At 47.4% G+C, this 12,056-nt stretch overlaps 1 protein-coding gene across 1 annotated transcript in view; it reads left to right on the forward strand.

Moving 5' to 3' along the window:
- CACNA1F (calcium voltage-gated channel subunit alpha1 F) overlaps positions 1 to 9,010 on the forward strand; it is an 89,417-nt gene extending 80,407 nt beyond the window's left edge. The window contains 6 exon segments of the mRNA XM_032210685.1: positions 1,385 to 1,548; positions 4,257 to 4,369; positions 5,931 to 6,130; positions 6,173 to 6,245; positions 8,178 to 8,307; positions 8,392 to 9,010. Coding sequence (XP_032066576.1) covers positions 1,385 to 1,548; positions 4,257 to 4,369; positions 5,931 to 6,130; positions 6,173 to 6,245; positions 8,178 to 8,307; positions 8,392 to 8,489 — 778 coding nt within the window. The 3' untranslated portion in view covers positions 8,490 to 9,010.
- Positions 9,011 to 12,056: the final 3,046 nt, after the last annotated feature.

The following is a 12,056-nucleotide window of genomic DNA, read 5'->3' on the forward strand; positions in this document are numbered from 1 at the left end:
AGTACAAGGCTTACAAGATCAGCCACCGTGTCTGTAAAGTTGTACTCAGGAGCCAGGAATATCTCCCTGAAGAGCTAATAAATGTGATCTGAATATGGGAGAAGTACTCCACTGTTTCTGCATGAAAGCCTTCAGTAGAACAAATACCATGTTTATCATCTGTGTGTCCCAAATCTTGCTTTACTTGCTCAGCTAGACTAAACAGTTCACCGACAAAAAGGCGAACGACAAAAGCGCGCCCGACTAAACCGCGGTGACAAAACTGCGAGTTCTAAAGCGCGCCGACGAATGAGCGGTGAAGCACGCCAACAGCACGCCGACGGAAGCTCGCTGTAAACCTAACCCCAAACCTAACCCTAAACCTAACCCTAAACCTAACCCTAAACCTAACCCTAACCCTAACCCTAACCCTAACCCTAACCCTAAACCTAAACCTAAACCTAACCCTAAACCTAACCCTAAACCTAACCCTAACCCTAAACCTAACCCTAAACCTAAACCTAACCCTAAACCTAACCCTTATCTTAACTTAAATCGCACTTCTGTCGGCGTGCTGTTGTTGCCGCGTTGATGACGTCACGTTGATGACATCGCGGTTTTAGCGCCGCGGCTTTGTCGGCGCGCTTTTGTCATGCGCGCATTTGTCGGGTCACGAGACTGAACTACTCACCTTACCTGCTTTTCTGAATAGCAAGCTTTGGCCCTCCTATTTTTGTACCTGGACTGGATAAAGTCCAAGCTGATTTCTCTTCATGGTCAGAACGTCATAATCCCTGACCTTAGTTTACCAGACTATGTCCTTTATCCAGGACAGTTTCCTTCTGGCTACTTTATGCAGATGGAGGGGTTATTTTTGAGGGACCACATAATGCAGCTGGCTCTTAGCTATCGCAGTTTATGCTTTGCAGGCTTAATTCAACTACCTTGGAACCGAGCAGATGAGTTTGCCGCTCCAATAAAAATGCCCGGTTGTCTCATCTGAGAAACGTTCCTGGTGATCTTTCACACGTTCAAATAAATTTCAATTATCGGGAATAATCCCTTCTCGGTGGCTGCTCCGACCCTCTGGAATGAACTCCCCATGGAGATTCGGACCCTCACCACCCTCCAGTCCTTCCGCGCCGCTTTAAAGATCTGGCTGTCCCGGCTGGCCTGGGGTTAAGATTTTAACCCCACCCGAATTGTGTGACTGTGTGACTGTTGTGCTCTCTTTTTAATATGTTGTGTTGTCTCCATGTGGAATATTGTTTGTCTTTCCCCCCGCTTTTTTGAACTGTGAGCCGCCCTGAGTCCCCCCAGGGAAAAGGGCGGCATACAAATAAAGAGAAAACTAAACTAAACTAAACATAAGGGGCTGAACTATGTGGTTGCATTTCTCATACAGGCAGCCTCATCTGCACCACCCTCAGTCCAACCAGCATCACTGGCAGAGTGGCTACGGGGGCTCTCTGCCTCTGCCCTCCCATCGGCTCAACAGCAGACTGGGCAAAGGAGTCCTGGACGGGAGGCAGACCAAGCGCCGGCGCCTCTTGCCTGCCACTCCCGCAGGTCAGGAGGATGATGATGGGGATTTGGTGGTTAGGTGGAGAGTAGCTGGAAGAGGGAGGCAAGAAACTGTCCAAACCTGTCTTAGTTGCAGGAACATTTGTCTATCACGGTATCTACAAATGAAACAACAATGTCTGTACAGTCTCTTTAGGACCAATGAATGGCAACGGTTCCACCACAAAACCGCGTTCGACTAAAGCGCGCTCGACGAAACCGCGTAGCTGACGTCATCACAGGGCGACAACAGCGCGGAGACAGAAGCACGCTGTAAACGCTAAACCTAAAATTAACCCCTAAACCTAAACCTAACCCCCCTAAACCTAATCCTAAACCTAACCCTAAACCTAACCCTAAACCTAATCCTAACCCTTAACCTAACCCTAAACCTAACCCTAACCCTTAACCTAACCCTAAACCTAACCCTAACTCTTAACCTAACCCTAACCCTTAACCTAACCCTAACCCTTAACCTAACCCTAAACCTAACCCTAAACCTAACCCTTAACCTAAACCTAAACCTAATCCTAACCCTTAACCTAACCCTAAAACTAACCCTAACCCTTAACCTAACCCTAAACCTAACCCTAACCCTTAACCTAACCCTAACCCTTAACCTAACCCTAACCCTTAACCTAACCCTTAACCTAACCCTAATCCTTAACCTAACCCTAAACCTAACCCTAACCCTAACCCTTAACCTAACCCTAAACCTAACCCTAAATCTAACCCTAAACCTAACCCTTACCTTAAGTTGAATCGGCTTGCTTTCAAAGCGCTATTTAAAGCGCCCTTCTTTCTCCGCGCTGGCTGTTGTCGCCCTGTTGATGACGTCAGCGACGCGGTTTAATCGGGCGCGCTTTAGTCGAGCGCGGTTTTGTCATGCCACGAATGGCAACGGGCCGGGGGAAAGAATAGGGGATAAAATTAAATTTGGAAACGGTACAATTTCAAGACATATGGAAAAAAGTTTGGAAACACAGGCTTTCAAGTGAAGAACTAAATGCAATTGAATAGTCCATTGGTTAGAATGGCTATAAACAACTGTAGAGTTACTTTATCCATTGTGTTTTCACTTGCATTCCTTCTTGTGGTCTTAGAAAAGTGTGTAGCCATACTATGTTTAGCTTTTAAAAAAAATTATGACGAAGAACCGTTACACATTTAGTGAACGAATAAATATATATAGTAGAGTAGATATTTGGCTAAGCTAAACAGGGGGCTACCGTGTTTCTGCGAAAATACGACCTGTCCTGAAATTAAAGCCTTGCCACATTTTTCACATGGGCAAAAATATAAGCCCACCCCCGAAAATAAGCCCCCTGGACAATCCCCCCCCCCTCCAGCCAGGCAGAGCACCACTCGCCAACTTAGCAGTATCCCAAAGGCGCCAAGCTGCGGGAATGAGGTGGGGAGCAAAGGCGCTCGCGTTGCTTGGTGCTTTCGGGGTACCGCTAGGTCAGTCAGGCTGTGCCCAGCTGAAGAGGGGGGGTTGCCGGGCAGCTGCTCTCTTGCGAGCGGGCTCCTGAAGCGCCAGGCACAGCCTCAGGGTCGAATGGCTGTGTTGCGCTGTCGCTTTCCAGCTGGGCACAGCGCCACTGACCGATCTAGCGGTACCCGGAAGGCACCAAGCAACGCAAGCGCCTGTTCGCCACCCTCAGCCTCCCGTGGCTCAGCACCTTCAGAATGGCCCTAGGTGAGTGAATAGGGCTCTGCATGGCTGGAGGGGGGGGGATTGCGTGAGCGGCTTTTCCACTCCCTGTGTGCGCGACTCATAGGCTCACAATGCCTTTGGCTAACTCTACAGTACCTGCAGAGCCAGGGCATCTCCGCTGCTGGGGCCGCCCGCCACTTGGGGTTTTTTTTGTTTTTTTTCCAGCTTTCAAAGCATGGAGGATGGATGCCACTCTGGAAGTACGCTCTATGGTAGTGTACAACCATAAAGCGTACTCCCAGAGCAGTATCCTACCTCCATGCTTTGTAAGCTGCAATGGAGGACGGATGCCGTTCTGGGAGTACGCTCTATGGAAGTACGCTCTGCAGCCCACAACCAGAGAGCGTACTTCCAGAGCGGCATCCACCTTCTGTGCTTTGAAAGCTGCAAAAAAAAAACCAAGTGGCGGGCGGCGCCAGCAGCGGAGATGCCCTGGCTCTGCAGGTACTGTAGAGTTAACCAAGGGCATCGTGAGCCTGTGAGTCGCGCAAGTGGGGAGCAGAAAAGCCGCTCACGCAACCCCCCCTCTCCAGCCATGCAGAGCCCCATTCACTTACCTAGGGGCATTCCGAAGGTGCTGAGCTGCGGGAGGCGGAGGGTGGCGAACAGGTGCTCGTGTTCCTTGGTGCCTTCCAGGTACCGCTAGATCACTCACCGGCGCTGTGCCTGGCTGGAAAGGGGGGTTGCCGGGTGGCTGCCTGCGAGGGTGGTCACCTCATGGCTGCTGTGTTGCTGCTGCGACAGCGCAACACAACCATTTGACCCTGAGGCTGTGCCCGGCTCTTCGGGAGCCCAGTCGCAAGGGAGCAGCCGCCCAGAAACCCAAAAACAATAAGCTTTCCCCTTTAATAATCCCAAGGCCATATTTCGTGGGTCAAAAAAATATAAGACTCTCTCGTATTTTTGGGGAAACACGGTAGTAGAAGGTGGTCCTGCACCAATGGCTACTTAACGCCTGCTCTGCCATTCCCTTCCGTCACTTTCCTTCTTTGGGCAGGTCGCAAACCAGCCTTCAGCATCCAGTGCCTGCAGCGTCAAGACAGCTGCGATGACATCCCCATCCCAGGCACCTACCACCAAAAGGCACCACTGGGTCGAACACACGTGCAGGTAAAAGAGCATGAATAGAGTCTTCTTTCTAAAAAAGAGACTTTAGAAGAAGCAAAATCCTTCCTGAAAACATCCCTATTGCTCTCAGTATGTGAGGACTGTTTATGAGACAGGCATTCTAGTAAGATTGCTTCACGTGTTGTAGGGATGAACCTGAACGCTGAAAACAGGTGTTAAGTGTCTCTGTCTCTCTCTCTCTCCCCCACCCGCCTCTCTCTCCCCAACTCCTCTCTCTCACACACACACCAGTTCGGCCTCTCCTAGCTGAATGAAATAATGAAATGCTGTGTGTCCCAGTGGTGGGTTTCCAATTTTTTTTACTACCGATTCACTCGTATGTGCGCTTGCACTCGCGTGAGATGCTTCTGTGCGTGACCCGTCAAAACCGCGGTCCACTAAAGCACGCCCGATTAAAGCGCGTACGTGACGTCATCAGCAGCGCGACAAATACGACCGCGGAGAAAAAAGGGCGCTTTAAAAAGCGCTTTTAAAGCAAGCCGATTCACATAAAGGTAAGGGTTAGGGTTAGGGTTAGGTTTAGGGTTACGTTAAGCGTTAGGGTTAGGGTTAGGGTTAGGTTAAGAGTTAGCGTTAGGTTTAGCGTTAGGTTAAGGGTTAGGCTTAGGGTTAGATTTAGGGTTAGGTTTAGGGTTAGGTTTGGGGGGTTTAGGTTTAGATTTACGGGTTAATTTTAAGTTTCCCGCTCACAGCGTGATGTTTTCGTCGCGCTGGGAGGACGTCACGTACGCGGTTTCATCGAGCGCGCTTTAGTCTACCGCGGTTTTGTGGTGGAACCGCTTCTGTGCATGCATTCGGGCGGGTGGGCAGAGCCTCCCGCTGCCACTACTACTGGTTCGCCCGATCCGGGCCAAACCGGGAGCAACCCATCTCTGCTGTGTCCATTATAGCAGTCATGTTGTATGTAACTCAACTGAACATTTCAGGATGGTCTTCTGTAATGGTTCACCTTTCTTTCAGTAGTTGAACTTGTAATATGGTTGTTTTATGATCAAACCAGGTTAATATCGTTGGCTGTTCCATTATTTGATTGTACCATGCGTCAAACCATTTACACCCACACTTTCCAATACATTTCCAAATACCTTGCCAGCATGCTGGCTGAAAATTATTGCATGTTAGTTCCAAACAGCGTAAGGTCTCCAACCTAGAAGAAAATAAACGCACATTGTTTCCCTGCACTGTTATCTACCTGGAGTATCCCAGTTTCCATGGCTCTTCTCTCCCGCTGTGCTCTAGTATCAGTGAGCGCACCGAGCTGCTTCTGCTTTTCCTTGGAGCATTTCTTCATCTACTGTAGCTCCAAACGGTTCACTGATTGGGAAATGTTCTCCACATACAGTTCCAGACACCGAATCATTGTGGGCAGGGCGGGAATAGACCGTGTCAACTTGAGATGGCCTTGCTCTGCCCACCGCGATTCTGGATTTCAAGCTGTCAAAAGACTAAACTGGCCTTTTTTCCTTTGTAAATCGAAAGGCTGTTAAAAAGCACAGCGGCATTATTGTCATTGGGCTGACTGCGTTTCCCCGTTCTCTTTCAGTCCCACCAGGGTTACGGCAAGTATAGCTCATGGCACAGTGGCAGCCGCACTTCGACGTCTTCCTCGCAATCATGGGCCACGCCTCCGAAACGAGGGCGGCTGCTCTATGCGCCGCTCATCCTAGTGGAGGAGGAGAGGGTGCCAGGATACAGCTGGGAAAAGAATAGCAGCAGCCTTCCACCCATGTCGCAGGCCCACTGGTACAGGGATGAAGCCGAGCTGACCTGCCACACCTACGGAAGCCTCCAGGTTCCAAGCCCTCTCCGGCACAGCTCCGGTGGCAGATCTGGCAGCGCGGACAGTCTGGTGGAAGCGGTGAGCGTGGGACCGATCTCTTGTTTCCTTCAAGTACTTTCATTTCGACTATCGCATTAAAGATACAAGTTGCACAAGCAGTAACACAAATAGAAGGGCTGCATTTCTTTCTGTTTAAACTCATAATGTAGCAATAGCAGTTAGACTTATATACCGCTTCATAGGGCTTTCAGCCCTCTCTAAGCGGTTTTACAGAGTCAGCATATTGCCCCCAACAACAATCCGGGTCCTCATTTTACCCACCTCGGAAGGAGGGAAGGCTGAGTCAATCCTGAGCCGGTGAGATTTGAACAGCCGAACTGCAGAACTGCAGTCAGCTGAAGTGGCCTGCAGTGCTGCATTTAACCACTGCACCACCTAATTTACACCTAATGTAAATTATATACCCCCCCCCAAAAAAAATTAAACAGGAAGAACTCAAACAATGTATCAAAAGAGTGCAGAGAGAAAAATCAAAAGAGTATGAAAAAGTGAAGAAAAATAACGTTAATGAGTAGCTGTGTTATATTAAGCTTATTCAAATTGTTACAAATAAATTTTCAACCCTAAGGTGAACCAGAGAGCTACATTGTGTAGCCTTTTCTGCCACATAAATCCTTTCAAAGCCTGAGAAGTGACAGATTTCATGGAGTCGTAATTCGGGACATGTGTCCTTCCAGTACACAGAACTGAATATAGGACAGAATGTTTTGACCAAGGTATTTTAGAGAATAAATAATTCCCAGTCCTCCATTTTTAGATCTCCACTTGTTGGAAGCCTTGGAATAAATGATCTGCAAGTAAATTATCCTTTTTTCAGGTATAATCCTGGGACTGCATTGATCTCTCTTATGGATGACCAGTGGCAGGACCAGGATGGAGCAGTGCAAACTTTCTCATCCCAAGCAGTTGACGTGATGTGCCAGTGCCTCGAGGCTGTTAGGGCCTGGATGGGGGTTAACAAGCTTGTACTCAATCCGGATAAGACCGAGTGGCTGGTGTGTTTCCCTCCTACTAATTGGCCAAGTTTTCCATCTCTCAGGCTGGGGGGGTCAAACAGTACGCCCCTCAGTCAGGGTTCGCAATTTGGGAGTCCTCCTGGACCCACAGCTGACTTTTGAACACCATTTGTCAGCTGTGACCAGGGGGGCATTCGCCCAGGTTCGTCTGGTGCACCAGTTGCGTCCCTACCTGAACCGGGAGGCCCTCACCACAGTCACTCGTGCCCTTGTGACCTCTAGAGTGGACTACTGCAACGTGCTCTATATGGGGCAGCCCTTGAAGAGCATTCGGAGACTTCAGCTTGTCCAGAATGCAGCCGCGCGAGCGATCGTGGGTGCACCTCGGTTCACCCACGTAACACCTATCCTCCGTGAGCTGCACTGGCTGCCTATTGGTCTTCGGATACGCTTCAAGGCGCTAGTCGTCACTTATAAAGCCCTTCATGGTATTGGACCTGGGTACTTGAGAGACCGCCTGCTGCCAATTACCTCCAATAGACCGATCAGATCCCACAGATTAGGCCTCCTCCGAATTCCATCCGCCGGCCAATGCCGACTGGCGACTACCCGGAGGAGAGCCTTCTCTGTGGCTGCTCCGACCCTCTGGAATGAGCTCCCCGTGGAGATTCGAACCCTCACCACCCTCCAGGCCTTCCGCAAAGCCCTTAAAACCTGGCTGTTCCGACAGGCCTGGGGCTAAAGAGCTGTTGCCCCCGTCTCGAATGGTATGACTGCTGTGTGTTTTTAAATTATGTATTGCTATGTTTTGTCTTTTTATTTTCTGTCTGTACCCCCCTTCCCTGATTTGAATTGTGAGCCGCCCTGAGTCCCCTTTGGGGAAAAGGGCGGCATATAAATGAAATGAAATAAAAATAAATAAATAATAAAAAATAAATATTTGACCTCTCAGTAAACCATAATACTAAACCTGCCTTTCTTCTTTGTCTCCTAGGTGCTCATCTCCGAAGGCCTAGGCATGTACGCACAGGACCCAAATTTTGTGGCCTTTACCAAGCGGGAGATTGCCGATGCCTGCCACATGACTCTGGATGAAATGGAAAGTGCTGCCACGGACTTGTTGAGTCGCAAGCCTGTTGGCGGTGATAGTCCCAGCCGAGGTGGTGGAAGCCACCTTCTGTATAGCAGTGATGGGGAACATAGCGGAGCTGAGAGTCTAGGCCTTGTTTATAGTGATGAGGAAAGCTTCCGTTCCCGTGAAGAAGAGGACTTGGCTGACGAGATGATCTGCATCACCACTTATTGACCAAGAAATGCCCTCCCAGCAGGGCACAACGAGTCAGTGGCTGCAGAACTGCTCAAAACGTGGCTACGATGGTTGTGGTTATTTAAAAAGCACTGGAGTTCGGGGTTAAGAAATCAAATGCCGTCTTCACATTGACCGTAGCAGAAACAATTATTAGAAAGGTTGGATAATAAGCTTTCCTGATTTAGAAAGTCTGCTCTTTATCTTCCAAGCTTCTTCCAAAAATGGCACAAAAACATCAGCCCCCAGAACCTTCTCTTCACAAAAAGGGTTCTGGAGTTGAACTGGAATCCGCATACAATTAGTTGTACTTTTTTTCCCCATCAAAAACAATAGATATTGTTTAAAAGATCTGGGATGGGAAGCTATTTTGCCAGATCGTATTAAAAAGAGAGAGAAAAAGTAATTATCCTCCAACATCTTTTCCCTGATGTCCACTAATTACAACCAGTTCTTTTATAGTTGCTTTCCCAAACCTCGTACCTTCCAAATACTTTGGATTTCAGCTTTTATACTGTATTTTCCCAGCTTCCCATAATGATAAATGAGATCAACATCCCACAAATGATCTTGGTATCCTGAGCTTTATATAATAAAGAATCCAGAACAACCTCTGGAGTTCCTCCTCTTTTACTCCCTTGAATTAAAAGAATGTGTATGATTTGGGGGAAGTTGTCTGTGGGTGGGAATCCAAAGTATCATGATGAAATTGTATGAATTTGGGGGGAAAAAAACCTTTTTACAGATGTTACTTAATCCAAACTATTGTCCTCATAGAAGATTTCCCTATGTCTATTGCCATACATACTAGAGTAACCTCCCAATCCAGGAAATTCTATGATTTCCCTAAATTAAAAATGGGTAACTTTCATCTAATTTCCTGAATTTGCCCAAGGGTGCTCAAGTTATCCACATTCAACAGCCAGCTACTGAATAAAGATGGTGTAATTTTCTGCATTTGCGGGGTGGGGGGGGGTGGGGGGTGGGGCAAAAGAAAAAGAGACTGTTGGTCTTTGTTGATAAAAATAGTTTAAACAGATTGTATTTCTTCCTTGCAAGGCAAAACAAAGTAGAATTACCCTCTTAGGACCAAAGTCCCCTGAAAACATTTTTTTAAAAAAATGTAAATTCTTAAAATACTATTTTATCTCCCTATTCAGCTCAAAAGGCTCCCTGAATATTTTTGTAGAGTGCATAGCTTCAGGTCTTGAAACTGAAAGACAGGCCATAATATTCTGTGTTTCACCTGAATCTGGTTTTATTTTCTCCTTATCCTTATTTTACTTCTAAGGATGAGGGGAAAATACAGAATGTTTTTAACGATCAAGCAGGATGGAAACAGTTCTGGGAGAAGATGAAGGAAAAAAGAACAGACATGTCAGTAAAGCTGAGGAAGGGTGACTTTCCTTCCTTCTTCCTCTTTTCTTTCCTGCTATAGCTGGATAGAATTTCTTTTTCCGCCTACAGTGGGGAAACCTGTTCCTCCACAGATTATAATTCAACCATTATAATTCCCAGCATCAATCATTGTATTGCACAAGCTCTCTGAGGCTATTGGGGTTAGTTTGACAGCACTGAAAGGGGCAGGGACACTCAAATTTCTTCCCTGTTTGCATCTTAAATCATGTTAAAGGAAACCTGGAGTAGGGTAGCTATTGAGGCCTACATGTATATTAAATTACGTTTTTTCCCAGTGTCAGAAAGGCCAGTTTTTCAATTGCAATATTTTTTCTAATCAATCTTTATTTTCAAGGACATTATTATCTAGTGATAATTTAGAATTGATGGCACGTTTTTGAATTTCACCATAAAAATGTATGACTTGGTCGTGAGATTTTCTGACTACAGTGATCATAGATTTATTTGAAGGGGCCGGATTGAAGCCAATTGCAGAAATCGGGGAATAAATAACATAATTGTAGGCTGCCAAGTCTGTTAACAGACAAGGCAAGCCACGAAGCAAACAATGTACACAATCAAAATGCATCAAATTTTGAATGAGTATTGTTGAAAGAAATGTCCTTCTGGGTTCGGCTCCAAGTGGGGAAAAAGACACTGGAGACATGGAGGCTGCTTGGAAAGATGGTTTATTGTTGGACAGGACCACATGGCTTGAGCCCTGGACAGAAAAGGTGATCACATGCTTCAATGTTGGTGGAGAAGAAGAGAAGGGCTGAGGGAGGGGCTTGCTAGGCTTTTTATAACCTGTTCAGTCCCACCTCTCTGTTTCCTGTTCCTGTGTAAGAAATGTATTCTGATTGGTTGTCAGACTCCCATGGGGCCATGCAAGGACAACTCTCTAGGTTGTGTTTTGAATCCAGGTTTGGTTGAGTTCTCAAATGCCATGTGGTCAGTTGGGGCCAATATTATCCTGCTTTCCTGTAGCTGAAGTGGAGAAGTCTTTATTATGTAAAGTGGACTAGCTTGGCCTTCTTAATGGCCCATTAACAAAGTGGGGATGAGCAGGAAGCTACAGGCAGCTATTCTGTCTTTTAAAACCTGTTTCTTTCTTTTCACATCCAGAGAAATATTCTGCCTTTTCAATATTTCCTAGGATATTTCATTTTTCTGGGAGAGGGCTGGATGATAACTTCCCACATGAGTAAGGCTAACAATCTCTTTAAATTTACCAAAATCATGTGGGTAACATTTTAAATAAGCTTTGTATAGTATATGGAACCACTAGCGTTTGATCTAAAATTTATAGGTATATCAAATTAAGTATTAGTTCTTAGATGAGGGAATAGAAGGGGAATGTACCAAATTTGCAGAACATAGGCTCAAGATCCAGAAGGCTCTCAACGGTCTTGAATACTATCTAAAAGTAGTAGAAATGTGCCCAGAGGGTTTTCAGGTGCTTCATCAACCGCGACTTCAGGGAAGGGGCGGAGGAGAGGCCATTGTTATCCGACAGTCTTTAGTTCCTCGTAGGATCCCTGCTCCGGAGCTTGTCGGGTGTGAGTCCTTGCTGGTGAAGTTGGACCTTGCGGGTCAAGTGGGCTTGTTGTTGACGTACCTGCCTCCCAACAGCGTGACAACAGCCCTCCCCTTGCTCCTCGAGTCAGTAGCCGAGCTGGCAGTTGAGTTCCCCAGACTTATAATACTGGGGGACTTTAACTTGCCTTCGCTCGGCGAACACTCTGATGGAGCACAGGAGTTCATGGCTTCCATGACAGCCATGGGCTTGACCCAAGTAATCCAGGGCCCGACCCACTCAGCGGGTCACACACTCGACCTCGTATTTCTCTCGGAGCAGTGGAGTTGTGATCTTGGTTTGAGGGGTAGTGAGATCTTGCCCCTGTCATGGTCAGACCACTTCCTACTGAGGCTTGACTTTCGGAGACCAATCCCCCGCTGTAGGGAGGAGGAACCGATTAGGTGGTTCCACCCCAGGCGTCTTATGGATCCTCAGGGTTTCCAGACGGCGCTTGGCGTTATGCCTGATACTCTCACCCGCAGTTCGGTGGAGACCTCAGTTGCTACTTGGAACTCGGTAGCGTCTGAGGCTCTCCACAGAATTGCGCCTTTACGGCCGATCCGCAGCAATGGATCCAGGAGGGCTCCTTG

Source organism: Thamnophis elegans, chromosome 2 (assembly GCF_009769535.1).
Source record: "Thamnophis elegans isolate rThaEle1 chromosome 2, rThaEle1.pri, whole genome shotgun sequence".
Classification (NCBI taxonomy): domain Eukaryota; kingdom Metazoa; phylum Chordata; class Lepidosauria; order Squamata; family Colubridae; genus Thamnophis; species Thamnophis elegans.